We start from the raw sequence: 22,361 nt of genomic DNA on the forward strand, positions 1-22,361 counted from the left end.
ACCGACCCCATCGAAACAGCACGTTCGTCGATCTAACCCTGTTTGGATCGGTAAGTGTTAGTTTAAGTTTGTCGTCATTAGAGCAACACCTAGCAGCAGGGTTGCTCCGTATCCTCTTGACCCGTGCTGGCATCGAGTCCAACCCTGGCCCCGAAGAGTTCTTTTGCTGCCGAAGAATTCTTTTGCGCTAAAAGGCTCCATCCAAATTCCACCTCGGTTAGGTGCAATACATTCAATGGATGGAGCCATCTTAAGACCTGCTCAGGCCTTAAGACACATAGGGAGTGGACTACAAGTTACGTGACCCCATGTTGCCAACGCAATACTGCGACACCAGCCTTAACGGTTGTGTAATCTGCACCATGTTCGCGCACTGCGCCGCCACTCCAGTCGAGTGGCCAAGGATGGACCTCTACGGCCCTAAGGAGCTCTAGGCAGCATGACTCCCAGGAATTTTCGTGACCTCGTACGCTGATTACTGCACGATTTTGACGTCGGGCAATGGAATCGATGGCATGTGCTCAAAAGTAAACAGCTACCTCTTCGACCTTTCTCGCTTCTTCCCTGCAAGGAGTCATTCTCCCCCACTAAATCCACAGCGACCATATCCACAAATTGGACGAAGGAATACTGACTGAACCTGAACATTTCAGTCGATGGCACAAACATTCCGACGGTTAATAACCCTAAAATTTTAAGCGTAACATTGGACAGTCTGTGCTCCTTCACTCCTCACACGACCGCGATAACTGCCAAAGTACAGAGTCGCAACAAAATCCTCAAATCGCTTGCCGGCAGCTCTTGGGGAAAAGATAAAGAAACGTTGTTGGCAACATACAAGGCAATCGGCCTGCCGGTCCTAAACTATGCATCACCAATATGGTCGCCTGGATATAGTGCAACGCAGACGAGGAAGCTTCACTATCACGGGATGCCTCTTGATGTACCCTATAGAACACCTGCACAGTGAGGCCCTTATGCTTCCGGTTAAGGAACATAATGAGCTCCTCTTCTGCGAAAACACCCCTGCAGTCGTCTGTTTGAAGCGGAACCGCCTCCTAGGAACATCAAGAGGTCATTCCTTGATTACGTCGACGACATCAGACAGTACGCCAACCGGACTTCGGACGCAACGAACTACAGACAAGCACTGACCGCCATTCACAGTGGAGCCATTAACACCTTCATCGACCCCTCTCAGTGAATGGCGTACTAGAAGTCAATCCGCCACCCATAGCAGACGTAGAGCTCGAGTTGCCTCGCAAAACCAGAGTGACCCTCGCGCAACTTCGTTCTGGATATTGTAGCAGGTTAACCTCCTACTTATCCAGAATAGACCCCGACATTCTAAACATATGTCCTGCGTGCAATGAATCTCCGCATGACACTAACCACCTCTTTGCATGCCCAACAAACCCCACTCATCTAGCATCCTTTTCCCTATGGTCCGAACCCGTCGAAATAGCCTGTTTCTTGGGTCTCCGGGGACTAGATAACCGTTAAACAACAACAACAAACAGCACGTTTCTTGTGCCTCACGTTAGATTACTTCGATGTCACTTAACTTACACTTTGCTACCCAAACAGGGTCGGAATAACCGTTAGAGCAACAACAACATAGTCGTTTTAGTGATGTATTGAATTCAGGTATAATTTCGTTCTGAAATGATACCCTTATTAGAGTAAAATTAAATAATTAATCAAATCAGTCGCAGTTTTGACATTTTATTGTTGTTTTGTAGCGGTAGAAAACCTTTTTTCAAATAACTTAGAGGAACGTTGCAGAGTTAACGGTCCATTCAATTCCCACAACAGCCGGTTCTACGTTACCGGAATTGACCCGGATTTAATTCGGCCAAGGGCTGTTATTTCGGCGATCTAATCCTGTTTGGATTGGTAAGTTTTTAGTTAACAGTTCGTTACGTAAATCAGGCTGTCATAGGAACATATAGATCTCAAAACTTCAAAAGAGAGTGTCTTCAGTTACTTATTCTTACCGAATGAAAGTTATAAACATACCGTGTATCCACACAGAGGTATTTGAAATTCCAAAGAAGTAGCCAAACGAATGTACTACAAGTATATATGTATGTATGTACATATGTATCTCTTTTATTTATATCTTTGAATATTGTACTACTTTCATATGTTATATTAAGTTTATGATTATGTAATTAAGAAAATATGTAATTAAAATACTCAACTCCATGTATGTATGTATGTATGAACTACCTTTACTGTCACCCTGTTTTTGCTATTCAAGTTTTGTTCACATTATAAAGAGTATACTAATGAATGCCGTTAGTTTGTAATACATATGGTGTATAGGTAAAGTATACTATGTATATATTTATATTTGCTTAATAAATATCAAAAAATAGTTTATATTATATATATATATATATGTATATATTGTAGTATATTTTATGTATGTAGGTATGTAATAAGCCTTTATTTATATTTCTAATTTATTATAACAAAATAGATACAATAATTACAACTTAAGCTATTCACTTATGCATATCGTCATATGTTTGCAGATTTCAAAAAACAAACTACATACTCACGTTTTCATTCAACGAATACAACGCAAGAGATACATTTTAAAACATGCAAGTTTACAAATTTACATCTCGATATTATGTGTACTTAATTCCAATGAAACATTTTAAAACTAATTGCCTTTATATAGCGCATAAACAACAGAAGAAAAAACTTAACAGTTCAACAATTATCAACTCGATACATATATGTATGTATGCATGTATGTATGTATATATATTACATTATTATTGCTTTAAGGATGCTCTTGATTTCGACCAGTCGACTAACTGAGACAATACATTCACAATAAAAATAATAATAAATTTGGAATAGAGCTTATCGTTAGAAACAGAAAACTATTAATTAACAAATGTGCAACAGAAACCTTGTTAAACTAGTAGTAGCTTATATGGAAGAGTTCGCTCAATCCAAGTAATCCATTGTTTTGATAAATTTCACCACGGAACAGAAGAGCGTCCAATGGAATTGTTCTTCGCCTTCCAACTTCTCGCCAATAAAGCAAGTAATATATTCAACTGTTGACAGCAGAAAGGGTGGATTTGTCTGTGTGCAGAATTAAGATAAATTAAACACTTTATAATTGCTATTTGTTGTGGACAAAATATTCACCATAATCAAGACGTAAATTAAAACGGGCAAAATGTCATCAGCAGCTGGCACACGACCGCTCGACATGTGTAACAAACTCATAATACTCGAAATGCACCTGCAATTTGAGACAACAAAAATTTAGATAAAACTATAAATAAATAGTGTCAAAAGCAAGGTTGCGAATATTTTGCTTACACATTTTTGGTTTAAAACAAAAAAATAGATTTTCAATTTCTAATTCCAATTTTAGGGTTAAAAAATACATTTTTCCCCATTTTGGGATTAAAAATCAAGATGTTTGGCATTAAAAATTGAAAAAATATTTTTTAAGTTAAAAATTGCCGTAATATAAAATTTTTTTTATCGAATTAAAAGCTGGAATAAAAGGGATAAAAAGGAAAGATTTACACATTTCTAATTGGGATTAAATTGTAATAATTGTATATTGGGATTAGACATTTGAAAATTATTTTTGATAAACAATAAATAAAAAAAATTGATTCAAATGTAAATTTAATTATTCTTTAATGCAACCCTGTCTCGAAACTAAGTGAAAAGGAAAATAAAAATTAATTACTAACAAAATCAGTTAAGATAAAGAGTAAACACTCTGCGAAGGTTATTATATCAGATGTCTAGAAACAACTTGAGAATCGCGATGATAGTTGGACCTATATAACCGGAACGGACCTGAAATTTCTGTACAAGAATTGTCAACTTCAAACTAAAGGAATTTTTCCTGCTGCTACGATAACAATAACAACAACATCAGCAGCTATCTCCTAATCGGGGATGTTATGCAACTCTCATGTCCACTGGTTGATTTACAAGCAGGTGGTAAATTATATAAAACCCTAACGGAGCTTTCCGAACCGACTTGGGATGTGACATTGTCCCTTTGAAAATAAGCGACCAGAGTTGAGCGAAGTACTAAACGGGCTACTAGTCATACGAAAGATGGGGTACAAACACCAGCAACAACAACAACACTAGCGATAATGACGGTGCTTGTTTTTTGGAGACTCTCTCAGGTTTTTGTTGTTGTGAATCGCTTATAAATAACAACGTAAAGCCAGAATTACAAAAACCTTGCTTACCTAATAACACACTGCAATTTTTCTCGCGGTGTTTTATATGCCGATATATAGGAGAGCTGTTGCTGGGAAAAGGACCAAGGTGCTTCGGAAAGATATGCTTGTGGAATGCAAAGTGCCGGATGTGAAGGGCTAATCACACGCTGTAGCTTACTGATATGCTCCGAAAGTACGCTACAAACGAGAAGGAAACGGTGAAAATAAAATATAAGCAGCTATTAGCTCACTTCGCTTACGTGTCTCGCGACAAATCGGCATCTTCATTGGGGAACATCACCTGCTGGTATAGACGCGTTAGCAGTATGCGTTCGATGGATAGGCGCGCCTCCTGTGCTTGCCACTCTGGCATGCCATGCAATATGGCGCCCGGTGTTAGCAGCTCCTCCATCAGTCCATCGACGAATTCCTCAATCAAGTCGATTTTATCATCCGAGACTGTGAGGCGTGCAAACTCCTCTTGAAACTCAGCCAACTTTGCTTGGCGTTTCTCAAAGAATAGACGCACACAAACGGCCATTAGGTAACGATTGCATGTGACACTTTCGCTGCGCAGGCGCGTCTCGAACTGTTCGATATTCTCCATCATTAGCAGTTGATTTTGACGATATCGCATTAAATACTGTAAGTAGTTTTGACGCTTTTGTATATCCTGCTGCAATTCTTCGAGTAATTGGTTGTGCTGGCTGCGTTCGAGTGTGGAAATGCAACGGATGGCTTCAGAGACGTAGGATATTTGTTGGAAGTTTTGTAGATTCAGCGCTTGCGCCAATTGAATTTGTAGATATGTGAGCAAAGGTGAGGCATTGGTGTACTGAAATACGAAAGCAAAGTTTATGAAAGCGAATGCAACTGATGGCTTAAATGTATTTACAGTAGTATGGCGAAAATCGCCGGTGTGTAAATCAGTCTTTGACAGCACAGTACGTATTTTCTTCTTGATCACATTAAAGGCAAGTGTTTTATCATGCAGCAAAGTATTTGGTGATCTGTGAAATTTAGAGAAAAAGGAGTTCTTTATAAACGAAACACAAAAAAGGTTTGCAATTTACTCACTTTGCCTCGACATCTGAAAGCTTGCGTTCATTCGCAGATGCTGCGCCCACTGCGCTCGTCAAACAGTTGCCCATTGAGTCGGAGTTTGTCGCTTCGCTCGAGCTGCTCACCTTGCGGCGGTATTTCGCCAAAATATCCTCGTTAATATCGCAATAACTGGCCGCCATGCCGCCAGTGGCACCAACATTGTCAGCACCAGTTGCAGAGGTGTTGCGCACACCAGCCGAAACACTACCGACGCCAATTATGTCGAAGGACATTTCCGAGGTGTTGGCGCTGAACGAGACACTGCGACTGCTAGTCGTGTGTGGCGTGTACTCACCATTCGCGCTGCCAGCATCCACACTTTCAAGACCGTTATGTAGATGCGTCGGATGGCGCGAGTGTGATTTGTTGCCACGTCTGTGCTTGAAAATACCTTGCTTCAACTTGTTGAATATACCGGAATTGCTATTGGCACCAGTGGAGATATGTGCACCTAAATTAGGGTGTAGTACACGCGCATTGCGGTGCGTGGGTAAATGGCGCGTATTAGCGCCGGCACTATTGGAGGTACCTGCGGCACCATCATTTTGGCTATTAGTATTCTTGTCGGCCGACGCGTCGAAACTGATGCTCTTCGGTATGGCGCCGGTGGATTTGGTCGGTTTCTGGCAACTGCTCATGCTGCCTGCAGTAATACTTAAGCTCGAGGTCGTAGCACTGCCGGTGGCGATGCCAGACGTGTTGTTCGAGAGTGTGGTGCGTGATGTGGAAGCGGTGACGCTTTCACTCGTGCCGTTATCGGTGTCATTCAGCTGCAATTTCTCCGTTTTCGCGCAGAGCAACATAATCTGTTGTTGTTGTTGTTGACTCTTGGCGTCGTCGGTTTGTGACAAATTCGGTATCATTGTTAAACGTTTCGTGGAATTCACTACATGGCTGATCATAAGTTCGTGATTTTCATAATTGAGACTCTGATGGCGACGCAACACTGGCACCGACGCATGACTGCCCGTCGAGTCGGTGTGGCCGTTACCCTTCATTGCCAATATACCATTACGTCGACCGTCAAAGCTCGCGTTGCGCGCCTCACTCGTTGCATGCCGATGTTCGACGTTTTCGTCGACGAACAAATCAATGAGCGGCGATTGCGTTGGAACTGCTGAAATGTCTTGTGTGATGGCTCTTACCGACATAGGTGGTTTTTCTTCCTCTCCGAAATCACTAAAATCTATTAAATCTTTGTGACTGCTAGACCCGCTGTTGTTGTGCTGTTTCTTCTTTTTCATACCACCCTTATGATGCGACTTTGGCGGTTTGCATGCAATCACACCCGCTGATCCAGCTGCATCTTCAAATGTTACACTCTGATTTGAGATGCTGCTCTCGGCTGACGTTTGCCGACGTATGCGTGGCGCACCCAAAAAGGCTTCTTTGCAATCAGAATTGCCACTGCTGCTTTTATAATCTTGTTGAAAGTTATTTTCGCCGCTATACTGATTAGTAGTGCGCACTGAACTGCGGGCCAATGAGGAAAGACCGGCGTAGTGCGCTGTAGCCTCCTGTTCGGCCTTAACAGCAGCTGCGGCCTCATCATACAAATTCGCCGCATCATAGAAAGCTGAATCATCTTGAGAATGATCGCTGCTACCACTACCATGGCTGCCATCAGCTGCCACGGCGCCGCCATCTTCACTACCTGCATTGACGATCGCTGCTCGTGCCACCTTCCCAGCGCCATTAAGTGCTGCACTGCCACCTGTTGGGGCATTGTAATTCGTGGCGGTCGCAGCACGGAATGTTCTGCCATTGCGCGCTGTATAATAAGGTGAATTCGGAATGCGTCGTGTGTGTGCTGCAGATATCGCGGCAACCAACTGATCGCGCTCCTGTTCCGAACGTGCGCCCGAATCTGTTATGTCCGATTTGGCGGTAATGCTCAAATTGTCATCCGTATCTACTTCGGCAAACTTTTCGGAATCACTGGCCAGCACATCGGTGCTCCAATTAGACTCGGAACGTTGATCAGACACATCTAAAAAGACGGGACGCATGACGCCCGCACCAGTTAGCACATCAAAATTGTTGTCTCCAGGTAAGACAACGGCTGATGGAATGAGCGGTGTAGAGAAATGGCGATCACGTTCACGTTCACTGGCATCCACAGTTTCGGAATCGCTCGCCAGCACATCAGTGGACCAAGTGTCTGATATGATCGAGACTGTTTCATCGCCTTCGAATTTCTTTATTTCGAATTTACAAAATTTATCTTCAATATCGGAACGTGCTTTTGATATAAGCTTCTGCATCTGTGGTGTTGGCAGCGCATTATGCACCGATTCACCATCGGTCACTTGTGATGAGGGTGTGTCGCGACCGCTTATATTGGGCGAACCGCGCCCAGAAACATTCGCCGACACCATGTCGGACAAGTTGTCATTCTGATCGTTTTCTTCCTCCAATTCAAGTGAGCTGGTGACGGAGTGGTTGGATGGCGCTTCGCTAACCGCTTCCAGATTGTCCGAATTGCCTATCGACGCGTCGTCATGCGACAGTGAGAAACGTGTGGTTTTCGAATGCAACGGACGTAATACATCGCTCATGTTGTCCATGCCATCGAAACCATTGGCCACGGAGGATGATTTGTCAATGGTGTTGTCTAGATTAACACTGCCCGTATCGACGAGTAGTGCTTCGCCGTTGGATATATCCTGGCCAATGCAGTTCATCTTCAGCACTTCCTCTTCAGTGAGCGGTTGTAATTTATGCTCGTCACCGTTATAAATACTGAAGACAAGTATTGGCTCATTGTCGAGAACGTCAGTCATATTTATAGCGCGTATCGGCGATGAACTATTCGAACTGACGGATGCATTCGTAGATACGCCAGCGCTGCCATTATTACCGTTATGATTATCATGTATGTGAGCTGTGTGATGGAGTTATGAACGAAAATTAATTTAAATTGATACAAACAGGGTGTGTGCAACAAAATAACTAATAACTTTCAATACTAACACTAGTCAGTGTTTATTTAGCTTAGCTAACTAAATCCTAACTAAGTGGTTATAATAAAGATAAAAAATTCATTACGTCTGTAGAAGGTAATCCTCTTCTTTAGTACTGCAAATATTGTGATTAACAAGAACAAAATTAACATAACCTCACTTAAGCCAAAAACAAGCCTACCTTGACCCAATCCCGCGTGCCCACCGCCATTTGTTAACCCATTAACATTGGCTGATGCTGCTGCTCCATCCACGCCTGCATTACTATTTGTACTAAAGCTCATACTTTTGGCAATTTTGTTCTTTGTTACTTTGCTTAGACCCATGAAACCTTGTTTGGAGCGCTCTTTGTGTCCACTTGCCTCTCCATTCATAGGCAATGCACCGGCTACCTCTGCGCCATTCGACTGTAAACGCTGACTCAGCTCAGCTGTAGATTCCGGCAAATGTGAGAGTATTTTCTGTAGTTTCTGTCGCTCTTCTGGTGGCGGTTCGAAGTCATCATTGGCCATGAGTATGCGATAAAATTGTACAAAATATGCAAGTTCACTTTGCGTACTCAGCAAATGGGAGCGATCAAAATCACTTTGTTGTGAGAGTATGGCAACCACATCTTCACCGGATTGACTCATCAGCAATAAATCGATCAAATGTGAAACCATATTCGATTCGAATTTAGCATGAACCTGTGCGAATTTCGCATCAACATCATCGTGTTTGGCCAAGGCGAGCATTTGTATGATTTGTCCGATTTGTATGAGATTGAAGCGAACCTGCTCTGGTATAGGTGCATCGATAATGCCCATTATGTCTGGACTAACTATGGCTGGGCAAATGAAATGTGTGAAAACCATATCAGTGATTATTTCATTGATGATTTTCTCCGAGAAATGTGATTGCTTCAGTTGGTGGGACATGGTTTGTACCAGCCAGCGTAGGGTTGATGGAAAAAGTGACCAATTGAAAGTTAAACTGTCAATAAATGATTGAGCCATAACATGCAGCTTTGTTATGATATCATTGTGGAACTTATTGATGTTCTCTTGGTAGTTATTCGAGTCTTCAGCGCCAAATCTAGAATGTTAAAACAAAGAAGGATTACTTTAAAACAGAGCTCTGGAATATTTAGAGTACGATTACCACAACTATAATTGTAAAAGAAAAACCGTTAACTTCGGTTGTATAAATACCCTTCACAAATAAAAAAAAACAGGTTTCCATACAAGAACTTGATTTTGATAGATCAGATTGTATGGCAGCGGTATGCTATAGTTGTCCGATCTGCACAATTTTTTCGAAAATTGTACCTTTGCTTTGGACAACAATCCAAATCGATAACGATTAAAATAATTGTAATTAAATAAAGTTAATAATTACAGTAATTGTAATTAAATAAGTATATGATATTGACTACAATAATGGTAATCAAGAAATTAACAATTACGATTACAGAGGCGTATTCATTATTTTTCAATCTCAATTTATTCTATAAACTTTCTGGATTACTGGTTTTATAATTGTTATAGTAACATTAATGTATTCATAATAGGAAATATTTTACAGAAAGTAATTGCAATTTATGCGCAGTTCGAAATAGTCAAATTTGAAGTATTTAAATGAAATAAAAAATTATTTAAACTTACAACTAATTTTACCTTTTCAAGCGCTCTTTGCTGCTAAAATTCTCCACCACTTTGCTGGGATCCACATCCAGCAAACTGTCAGTGTCACTCAATACACCCATTATTGGCTCAAACAATGCCGCTGTTAGAAAGATTTTCGCCGAAAACATTGACTCATTCAAACGGTGATAGAGACGCGCAAAAGCCGACGAATTTGCACGTAGCAAATTACGCGGATTATCACTAACCACAATTTGTATTTCAATAAGTTCTCTTAAAAGCTTCAAAATCATTTCCACATCTTTCGTATTGATGGCATTGCCATAGAGTCCCGCCGATATGGTGTGTATGACATAGCTAAGGTGCTGTGGTGTTATCTCAGCAATGCGATCACCGGTGGCCAGTGAAAGTGCGAGCAGATAAGGTGTACGATAGAGGTGATTGAACAGTTCTTCATAGGAAATGGCATGCTGCAGCGAAAAAGCACATAAATTATAATTTTGTTAACTAGCAACTAAATAAAAGGTGGCCAAACAAACAATTAAGCCACTTAACTTACTTCATAGTCCAGCACTTTTTTTGCATCAATGTATTTAGCGTTTTCATAGTTCTTTGCACGCCGACAGCAAATACTAGGGCCGGCCTCTGGGCGAGACGTGATCAAATCATTAAGATTCTGCCTTTGTTGCGCGCATATATATGCCAACTGCAAATAAGTTATGCAAACATTAATTAATAATGACAGATGTGCCAACAGTTAAAAAAAATCATGATTTTACCTTTGTTATGGCGGCCGAGTTCTCCGATAGTGATTCTGTGAATTGAGCAAAGGCGGCTTGTTCTTGTTGTATGAAGAGTTGCTCTTGGCGCAAAGTGCGTGCCAAATCCATAATCTCCAAGAGATTGTCCTCCGAATTCGGTTCCATTTTGTTTTTTTTTTGTAGTTCGCTTTACGTTTGTATAAATATCCAGTCAATTTAAAATTTTCTTAGTCGCCGTACACTTCCATTACATTGATAGCTAAATTTGAAACAATGGTTTATACTTTCAGTTAATTTGCACTATTCTGTAAACAATTCATCGAGCTATTTGAAAATCTATTGTTGTGTTGTGCAAATAATGTGTTGAACTTGGAATTTGTTAAATATTTCAGATATGAACCAGAAGGAAACTTGCATAACGCCCACACAATTTTTTAATATGAATGAAGAGTACACACATAAATACATACATATGTATATAAAATCAAAGTGATGAAGCAGCTTCTGTTATCTCTCGGATAGGCACCAAAAAACACGCTGACACCCACAGGTTAAATGAATTTGATAATGTCATGTAGAGGGAAGTCGTCCGCATTTTTTTGTATGAATATTTGAATGCTTGTAATTATTGTTTATTGAAAAATTAAATACTATGTCTGCCGGTTGCCTTTGTTAAAAAATGAGGAAGTGAATACACACAAAATATGTATGTATATATATATATATATATATATATATATATTATATTTTCTGTATGTGTGCTTTAAAAACAATATAATTTCCATTAATAGTCGAATGAGGTTAATCTGATTTTCAAATTAATATATGTAAGTACATATGAGAAATATAGCAGAACTCCTGTTTAAGTTTGGATTAAAATAATAGAACACATTAATATATTATATATAGAATATAGAGTGAATAGGATTCGATTTCGGCAACATTGAAAGAACAAGAAGTCTTAATAAATAACTTTAGAAATTTGCCGCTTTGGTTTCTATTACATTATGTATACTAAGATTGTAAGGCAAGAGTTATTGTTGGTGTTGTAGCAGTATAAAGCTTGATGTCAAATCAACACTCCTTGAAAGTATACTTAAACTCGAAATTCCATTCCGATTATGCAAACTCGACTGCCGTAAATATGGGTTAGCAATAAATTGTCTGCAAGGGTTTTACAACGAGTTTTGGCTTTAACATTACAAATTGAAGTAATGCTGGCACTACTTGCTCCAGTGGCTTACATTTGTGTGGTATGAGCGAGTACACAATTATTTATGTATTTGTATTTGTAATTATTTCTTAAAACAAGAATTGTAATATTTGTTAAACAACTGGTACCGAGATCTGCATCAGTAACATGTTGTTAGTATAGTTAAGAACTTTTTTAGTTAACAAATGTTTGTGTTTGGAAACTTATTCACAAGGTCTTTAATAAGTGAGGGTAAAACCTGTTATTTATCGTTTTTTATTATATTTATATGTAACCATCACTTAGACATAAATTTGCGAATTTCTTTTTACTAATATTACAACCTTTGAGCACAAAAAATTGATTTTACGTCAATACATACAGATAGCACCGTATTACCTAAGGAAAATAAAGACTAATTTATAATACGAATAATGTGAGTAATTATATAATATGAACGACTCATTAGTCAACAAACAATTTGTTTCACACCGATTCGTGACTTTGAATTATCTGCATTATCGAAGAAAAATGTAGACATCAATGAATACTTGCTAAACAAATATATATTCATATAAACTTATATTTTAAGAATATACTTAAACATTTGTATTCGTAGGGCAAGCAATTGTCTCAGTCGTCTTCAAACGTAGTTGTTAGCTTTGTTTTATTTTAAAAAAATATCACTTTAAGCATTTTTATTAGTTATTGAAACTATTCGCATTGAACATTTTAGTTTGTAAACCTATTTTCCTGCACCATTTTTCGAACTTACAATTATGCTTATGCTTAAAAAAAAGTTATGGATAAAGTAAATAACCTAGCAAAACGTACATGGAAAAAACACTAGTAATTGAACTTAGCACAGTAAACAGATATAAACAGTTTGAAGACCAATATCAGGTATGTGTTGATATTTCTATTTTATATTAAGCATGTTGTTTACTTAATTATTCAGGAAATTTTCTTAAGAGCTTTCATATGATTCACTTTATCTTATAAACAGAGCATTTCGTTTTTTTGTTGTGTTAAATACCAAATAGAATTTGAATTGTGTTTAGTTAGTACACTTACATTTAAACATACGTGAAAATGTTAAGCAATGTTCACGACTAATATATACATTAATATATGTATATAAATATATGCCAACACATATGTGTATTGTTTTTATGGGAAACTAACAGTCAAATTAATTTACTTGTCGGCAAACAAATGTATATTTCACGGTTGCCTTCATTTGTAGTATTTTATAATTAGTACAGAATGCAATTACGTATATAAATTATTACCATACAATTTTCCTTGCCCTTTTAATTTACTTTGTCGACAGATGTAAATAACCCTAAATGGTTATAAAACTATCTCCACTATATAAAATATTATACATAAATATTTATATCGTCAATGCCAATGACCATTAGTTGAATTAGTTTTCACAAAACTCGAATAAAGGGGAATGCGGATGCAAAGCTTTTCAAAAACACTACAAAAAGAATACATTTAAAAGCAATGCTCTTAGATATATATATTCGTGATCTGGAAAATCTCCTCTATCCAACCATACCCTTCTTAACCCTGAAATCGTGGGATGCTAAACTAAAGCCGACCCTTAGATTTAAACAAAGTATCTTTTCGAACTTTTTGCACAAGAAATAATAAATTGTCGCTTATGCTTTGTAATTGGATAATAAATGTATTAAATCATTGTTTTGAATCACTACAAACACTAAATACATCAAAATTATTAACTGGCAAAGGGAAAATAGAAATTTGCTGCTTTCGCAGTTGTAAGCCAAATGACACCGAAGCTAAATATGCATTTACATAGAGCAAAGCAAATATCTACAACTACAACGTCGTTATTTGTATACAAAGTGTTGCAATAATTTTAATTCTCTTACAAAACAATTGAATACCATAAATATATATGTTGGGAGACCAAAAACTCGTTTAGATTTCTTGTACGAATGCTGTGTGTGATAGTACCATATATAATAAGCCCGAGTGTATATATTTGTACAAATGTTTTACTATGACGACTTATAAACATATTAATAAATAAAAGCATTGATGTGGTAAATGTAAAAAAAACATATTTCAATTATATACATATACGTATATATGTATGTATGTAAGTATGTTCTTATATATTCATATATTTTGGGAGTTTTTAATCAAATATTGTGTATTATAGTAATACAGTAATTTATATATGTAATTTTTTTAAATAATCTTGAACACTAATTTCCGAAACAGGCATTTTTCATAGTATGCAGCCACCACTTGCCATTGCACAACACTTTACAAATTATTTGATATTTTGACGGTATATGTATTTACATAATATATTTTTTGTTAATTTTATTTTAAGCAAAATGCATTTTTGGAACTATTTGTAAACTTAAACTGCGACTTTTAAAAGGAAAAAATAAATTTTGCAAAACCTCAACCAGACGACTAATGTTTTTGACAGATAAAAGCAATTATGGGAATTAAAGAGTTGTAGAAAAATAACTGCGGAACGTTATGAAATGCAGATGAACTGAATATTTGCAACATAGGGTGGTCGCCAAACTGAATATATAATAATAAAAATTAAAGAACACATACTTGAAGATATATATCTAAATATTTGGAATTTATAAGCAAATTATTCAACATTTTATTGCACAAATATGTTGAGGAACTTTTCGAATATATATGAAGAAACTGTTTTTTTTTTTTTGTAAAAATTAAATAATTAGATTTTACATGTGTAACTCTGTTTCATTCCATTTCTTATCTCCGAGAATATTACAGTGGATTCTTGATACATATCGCCATGGAAATAAAGGATATGATACATGAATATGGTACATGAATAATAATATATTTGAAGTATTTGTTAATTTATAACTTTCTTTAATAAATAATATATTTTGTTGATAGTATTTCTACAAGTAATTTTTAAATCGCCATTTAACAGCATTGTTGCCAGTTTAAGTTTGGCTTACAATCGATAGCTACACCATCGAAGTTTAAGAAGATTGCTAAGATCATAATAGTTCGATAAAGGTTGTTTAATAATTTTTTATTGTGAGAATACAATTCCTTTCCTTTTATATTTTTATTTAAAATATGATTTAAATTATGATATTAAGTATGTAATTATGATATTAAATTATGAAATTCAATTATTCCGGCAACTATTGTTAAGGGAAGTCGAATAGTTTTAAAAGTAAAAGCATAATTTTGCTTTATTCTAAAATCTCATTGCAATAAAAACTGTTGTTTAAACAAATTTCCATGTAAACTTCTATATTTTTTTTTGGTTGGCAATAATCCTTAATAGAGTTGTTTATTTACTCAAAATAATCTTACTCACTTGCTTTGTTATTACAGTTATATTTTTTATCGATAAATAAAACCACAATTTTGTTTTTTGTTTCATACTGAAATTGTTAATCCTCTCGCAGCAATATTTATTTGTTTATACACCATTAATATTCCATACGCTCTAATCGATCTAACAGCACATTAGTGTCCATGGTTATCAATATTTATGACTATTTATAGAGTTATTGTTGTTAAATTTGTTTCAACATTTACGTTTATTTAATTCACATTTAAAGTTTTAATAATAATTATTAATAATAAAAGAAACTCCACAATTTTTTATCGAGTTTGCATTTTATATTTTTCTTGTTTTTTTTTTTTTTGGTTTTTAGAAGTACAATAGGTCTGAATAGTTATAATACTAAAAAATATATCAATTATATTTTGCTCGTGTATTTGTTGATGTTGTTTTTTTTCGACGTTCGCCTGCCTATGACAGCATGCCCGTTATGACTCTCACGATGACGTTCGTAGGTTTGTATGAATGTAAAGTATGTCTGATACTTTTGCTTATAATTATACGCATATTCTTTTTTATACACATAAACATATATTTTTATATTTAACGTAATTTTTTCTAAATATTAATACCTTTTACAGTTGTAGAGTTGACTTATTTATTTATTTTTTGTTACGTAAATATTGCAATCGTTTATTATTTATTTTCAGTTTTTCATTTTTATTTTTGTTTTCATGTAAATTTTTTTAATGAATTGCTTTTAAATTTTTTATTTACTTGCTAAAAGTTTCAATTACCGCTAAATGTTATTGAAAACAACACACACGTACACAAAATATTTATGATTTCTTTGTAAAGTGGAGAAAGTTAAAAATTTATAAATGCAAAACTTTTATTTTAATTATGAATATTTGAACATTATTTTATATAAATATTTAACCTTCTAATGGAAAGTTGGTAAAATTTGCAACATTGATTGTTCTTACGTTCACTTATAAATATTTGTTTTTTTCTTTTTGTGTTTTCTTATATGTGTTTGTAATTTTACTCGTAAAAGAAACGCGAAATTTAACGCTAAACAGCATTTTATAAGATTTTGTCGTCCAGCGACTTTAAAATTAAGAAATTTCTCTTCATAATTTATGTTACCTGCTACATACATATTGATAAATACATATATGGAACTAAATCTATCGCTATATTCATCTTATTGTGACTTAACAGAATTGCACGATATGCTTACCTATGCTTCATCATTCAGCTAGGGGCTCCAGTGGTCATGAATGGGCTTATACGTATGTACATATATTTTCTTAATACTTCTTTCATAGCATTCGGCCATCTAATGTGATTTTTTCTAGTTACGATTATTTTTTTACGTAAGTAGTATGTTTGCTTAGTCGTTAGAGCAACTCTGCTGAATATTTTTCTTATATAAATATATTTAAATATTTACTAAACATGTCTTCATATTTTTCTGTGCGTTGAAGAAGTATCCTTATATATTAGTTATAGTTATAAGGACTGGCAATTATTATAATACAAAAAAAAAACTAAACAAAATAAATAAAAAATAATATAATTTATATAATTTTTCATAAAAAATTTAATTTGGCATTAGTTGTGTTTGATAAGAAAATAGCAATCACCAGCCATCAAGTTGAATCAAGGCGTAAACGAAAAGTCTCTCGCTTATAAAAAAATTAGTGAAGGAGAAATTCTTCAGCGCTTGCCAGGACCAAAAGAAGAAGAAGAAAACAAATCTGTTGAGCTTTGTTTAAAAATATGAGGTGAAGAGAAAAATACAGTTATATAGATATATGTAATTTAAAATTTCAGTTTTATAATTGCGGATTACGAACTGTGAGTTTAAAAAAAATAAATATTCGTATTCAGAATTATATTTACAAATTTCCAACACGCGCAGTCATAAACAAAACAAACTGCCAAACATATATAGTAATTATAAACAAAGCCTGCATTCTCGCATTTTTTTTGTTATAATAATTATCGATCAAAAATATCTCGAGAAAAAAGAAAGTATCTGCTATTAGAAATAATACTTTATTTCACTCCTGTATATTTGTTTTCAAGTGGCTGTAGTTCTTCCATTTTCATTTTCTTAATTACAGTTTTCTAAAATAAAAAAAAAAATTCTAGCAAAAGCTCTCAGCTTTCGACCAAAAGCAACTGTTGATTTACTCTCTTAATTTCTCATACTTTAATGGCTATTTATGTACGGGAACAGTAAATCGCGTTAATTTAAGATAATTACCAACCATTATTATGTATATGTGTTATGAGAACGCAACTAATTATCGAAAAATATCGTGCTATCGAATAGGTTACTATCAGCAAATTGGCGGTGTCACAAAACCGATTGCTAAACACATGCTTTGTTTATAGCTTTTTGACAGTTTTGAAAGCTTAGACTTAGCATTTTACTTACGCCGCAATTTTTCAAATTATTTTGTTGATTAACTATATTATATCATCACAACACAAAAAAAAAATAAATTTATGAAGCTCAGATCTAATTTTAAAGCTAACAAATAACAAATCAATATTTAAGATAAGTAACGTTTAAAAAGTATAACATACATGTATAACTATTCTTAATACAATTTTTTTTTGTTACTTTTTTATTTTAGTTACTAAGTAAACTTCATTCAATTTGATTTTTATAATTTTTTATGTTCTCTTTTAAGGTAAGGTACGTGGTACATCTCAATGCAATCAAAGTTTTGCTAATTTACAATTATATTTTATTGTACATATTATTTTTATTTATAATTAAAACACCATCAATTCGCTAGTTTTAAAAGTAAGTAACTTCAAATTTGTTTGTTTTTTCATTGACAATATTGTTTATCATATGAAAAACATATTTTAATGACATACATATGTATATGAAAAATGTTAAACAAACAACACCTGAGGGTCTAGGAATATTTACGCTACGTTTTCACTAAAATCTATACCTTTCTATGTTTCGAGATTAATAATATGTGTCATATTTTACATATTTTTATATATAAGTTTGTATGTACTTAGCATTTCATGAGTATTTAATATACATTTTTTAAAAGTAATTGTGATAATAAATAAATTTAGTTTTGGAAATTTTGCTTTAATTATATATAATAATTTTTATTATAAATAATAATAAATAATTACTAAGTTGAACTTATTAAAAATATTGTAATTTTTATTTGCATACAATTTTGTTTTTACTTTGCTTTTGCTGTATTAAGCTCGCTTGCAAAAAGAAATGTATGTTAAGCACTTATTTGAGCTGAAGTCTTATTACAGCCCATAATATTATCGCTTTCAAAGCAATAACTTCATAAAATGTTAAAAACAAAAATATTTAATTTTTTTAAAACTATTTATTTAACCCATTACTATCTCTTGAGCATAACGCTTTTGTGTAGGAGTGTCTACCTGAAGGTTACAATCATAATTTTACGAGTTCTCAGACCGCTATACTTCGATGAAATACCACAATACCAACTACCTATAAAGTAGAGTACTGTTATATTGAAATATTTGGATAATTATGGAAAGTTGATACTGGAGTCACCGAGATAACATTTCTCGAAAGAAGAAATCGATTGGCAACGAAGAAATCACTTCAACACACGTATCTTCAGGTTTGGGACCAAAACTTCCTGGATAATAGAGCATTCGAAGAACTATATTGACATATATATATGTATAGTCTCGTTTCAAAGTATTTTATGTCGCTCTGAGAACGACTTTGTTGTGATTTTCCTTAATAATGCTATCAAGTGATTCCGTAAATCCAATTAGCTTAGGTTCCGCTCTCTTAGTTTTACACTCTAAATTTCTATTTCTAAATTTAGACTTCTGTCTTTTCTGTCATCAAATAAAACTTGGCAGTTCTCGACAAATTTGTTTATTTCGGAATATTCACTGTGGAATCCAGCACAGTTTTAGATTGGTCAGTAACGCTAATAATAAGTTATATATGTGTTGTCTAAAGATAGTTATAATACATACATATATTATACCTAAACGTGACAATACCCATTTAAACATCTCTTTGAGTCTTCTCTGATTGAAAAAATCAAGTTAATGACTTGGTCTCACTTTATGTTTCGATTTGGAACCGATTTGGGAGATTGAAAACTTCTTTTGGAGGCTCTTCCAAATATTAACGCAACAATAATATTGAATAATTTATCGGTTCTAATGAGCCAATCACTACATCTACATATATTTAGATAAAATAAGGTGGGTTACACCTTTACTAACTCAAGAATGACTGGATCGCCTTTCACCGGAATATTAAATTAAAATATCGGAAAGATACACCTAAATTCATTTAGAAATATTTTCAGAAATGCTCGAATCTCACACAATCTTGTAGTCACTCGAGATAATCTAGCTGAATATTTTTAAGTTGTTTAGATAGTAATGGGTTATTACAACACACATACATATATACAACTATATTAGGGTGTTCGATGATTTTTTTTTGAAAACACCCCCTAAAGAGTCAGTTGTTGCCCTAAAAAAATTATCCAACTTAAAGAAGCTCTTTATTTTCAATTAAAGCTGTGCCTAAATCATTTTACTTTTTCAACGAAATGAATCTACAACTTTGAAAGTAAAGTGATATTCTAAAACAAAATTGTCCGCAGTTTTTTTCATACAAACATTTGTGACCATTCACCATTGTATGAATGCTCAGTACATTTGGTATATAATATTTACTGCATATAACTTTTAATGCAATATTTTTATGGAAAAAACTAACACGACCTGTTTTGTAGAGCAGAAAATTTTCAAAGTTGAAGGTTTACTTTCTTAAAGAAAAATTTCAAAAACTGCCATGTTGTATTCATAGGAAAAAAAACACGATTTAGGCACGGTTTAAACTGTAAATAAAGAGCTTATTTATGTTCAATTATTTTTTAAGGGGGAACAACGGAAACGGAAAGAGAAAATAACGGACAGCCTAAAATATATGTACATATGTATGTATATATATATAATATGAGCATTTATACAGCAGTTCTACAGTTACTTCAGTGTAATTGTTTCTCATAGCAACTGAATATTATGTAACTAAATTCTTGGAAATTTGTTTACGTTAAAGTGAGCTCTGTGTTCAAAAACAAAAAAATAAATAAATTAAATAAAAAATTTATAATAATTTATATTATTTTATTTCAATTGTAGTTACTACTTTCATACATTGATTATTATATTACTTTCCTTATTATCCTTACCGTCGCTTATTTATTTCTTATTAAACACGCGTACACATACATAGCACAAACACACAGCATATGCATGTGTGTATGTATGTATGTTATGTAAGTAAGCGTATTTGCTGGGTGCACTTCAAAAATATACAAACATATACACATATTGTAAATACATATATATATTTAACCACTAATTTATCAATTCCTGATTTAATAATAATTAATTATGTCCTTTTTATCATCTCATCAAATTGTTAATTTTTGGTTTGGTTTGATTATTGGTGTATGAGTGTATAAGTAATTTCCATTGCTTGTTGAGTGATTTCAATTATTCCGTAAATAATTGGTGCATGGTGCATTTGGGAGATTAGAGCAGCGAACGCACAGTAGCGATGCTACAGTTGTTTTTTTCAGGTTTTTATTGCTGTTGTTATTTAGTTCATTTAATCTTATCGGTGTATCCTGTAAGCGGAAATAGAAAATTTTAATATATAATAATGTGCAGAATAGTGAAATAAAAAATGCATAATTCCAATTAAGCTCAAGCTAATACACATATATCTGTTTATATATATAATAAAACGCATATACTTCTATGTACAAATATACCATAAAGACATGCCGTATAACCGCAAATAAGTCAAAACTCACATACACCTCTGTGTATATAAATAAGTACACACTGCAATTGCAGCATAATCGCATTCACACATATACACTTGCACAGCTACAGTGTTGGTCGTAGGGTAGACGCATCAATTTTTGTCTTCAATAAACTGTTTTATTTGCTACCAGACCTGTTTTTGTTGGCCAAAATGTTTCTCTCATCAAAGTTCTCATCAAGCTCGAAAAAAAATGCTGATAGTCGGTTGGCTTGCGAATATTTAACTACAGATTTGAAAACTCTAGAAAGTTCGTTTTTTTCTCTTGTTTTAAAAATCTCAATTATTTTGATTAAAAATTTTAATTTTTTGATCTGAAATCTTTTGAATATTATTCTCAAAATTTCATTGAATAACCAATGCATTTTTTGCATTTCAACTTTTATTTAATCGAAATTAAAATAAATGATTATGAACTGAATACTTATCCAAGTACCAAGTACAGGTGCGTCTAACCTATTGCCGAATAGTGTACACAGGTATGTTTAATCCGCTACGCGCGGTACATTTCAATTAATGCGTTATTACACTGCTCGTTAAGCACATTTTGTGTGTGCGAACACATACTGAAATCTTCATATAAATACAATAAGTAAATACATATAAGCCACCGCTTATATAGATATTCCTTTCTACATGTGTAGGTGTCCTTTAAATTCCTCTAAATTTAGATTTAATTTGATTCACCCTACCGAAAACATTCACTTGTTGCACGCCCATACAAAACTCACACTCACACTTCCTCCGCGCGAGCACACATCCAAACAGCACCTCAGAGAATATGTAAATGCACAAGTTGCGGAACTGCATTTTTGATGTGCATACATACGCAGCTACATACATATGTATGAAGTTGTACATTTTCATTTCCAAGAACACATTTTCAAGATATGTAAGTATGTAATATATACCTCAATAAAATCCTTGTAGTCAAATCAACTAGTTATGAACTACTTTACAACTAGTAACATACGAAACAAAAGTCCAACTATTCAGAAATAGTATATTTAACTTTTTCCATAGAAAAACTGGTATATTTCACATGTTCATACTCTACGAGATGTCAGTTGTCAGCTTTAGGTTAGAAATATACCGATTCCAAATCAAGCGTCTTGTATCTTATTGCGGAGCTTAGTTATAGTAATTTATTTGTTTTTGATTAATGGCGTTTTGTGGGCGTGGCCGATTACGCCCATCTGCAATACCAACCGTCTTACGGTACCAAAAAATATGTGTAAAAAGTTTCATAAAGATAAA

General features: G+C 34.3%; 2 protein-coding genes across 11 annotated transcripts in view; both read right to left on the minus strand.

Moving 5' to 3' along the window:
* Positions 1-2,084: 2,084 nt before the first annotated feature.
* Gapvd1 (GTPase activating protein and VPS9 domains 1) lies at positions 2,085-14,354 on the minus strand. Of its 5 annotated transcripts, none has more exons than XM_070110796.1 (12): positions 14,212-14,354; positions 10,695-10,935; positions 10,475-10,621; positions 9,949-10,385; positions 8,475-9,367; positions 8,379-8,408; positions 5,304-8,214; positions 5,122-5,236; positions 4,487-5,061; positions 4,254-4,424; positions 3,175-3,271; positions 2,085-3,108 (listed from the first exon to the last, which is right to left on the minus strand). In XM_070110796.1, exons 2-12 carry the CDS (start codon positions 10,839-10,841, stop codon positions 2,968-2,970), a joined length of 5,664 nt encoding a protein of 1,887 aa, XP_069966897.1. In that variant the 5' UTR covers positions 10,842-10,935; positions 14,212-14,354; the 3' UTR covers positions 2,085-2,967. The 5 variants fall into 5 exon arrangements, with proteins under 5 accessions (XP_069966897.1, XP_069966898.1, XP_069966899.1 ...); XM_070110797.1 differs by having other exon boundaries at positions 14,159-14,345; XM_070110798.1 differs by lacking the exon at positions 14,212-14,354 and adding an exon at positions 13,436-13,933.
* A 1,297-nt stretch (positions 14,355-15,651) lies between these two features.
* The window catches only part of LOC106617625 (uncharacterized), a 115,778-nt gene continuing 109,068 nt past the window's right edge, over positions 15,652-22,361 (minus strand). For all 6 annotated transcript variants that reach the window (XM_070109648.1, XM_070109651.1, XM_070109650.1 and 3 more), the window contains one exon: positions 15,652-20,904. The gene's annotated coding sequence lies outside the window, so the exon portion shown is untranslated. The remainder of the gene's footprint in view (positions 20,905-22,361) is intronic.

The sequence above is a fragment of the Bactrocera oleae genome, chromosome 5, assembly GCF_042242935.1.
Source record: "Bactrocera oleae isolate idBacOlea1 chromosome 5, idBacOlea1, whole genome shotgun sequence".
Taxonomy (NCBI): Eukaryota; Metazoa; Arthropoda; class Insecta; order Diptera; family Tephritidae; genus Bactrocera; species Bactrocera oleae.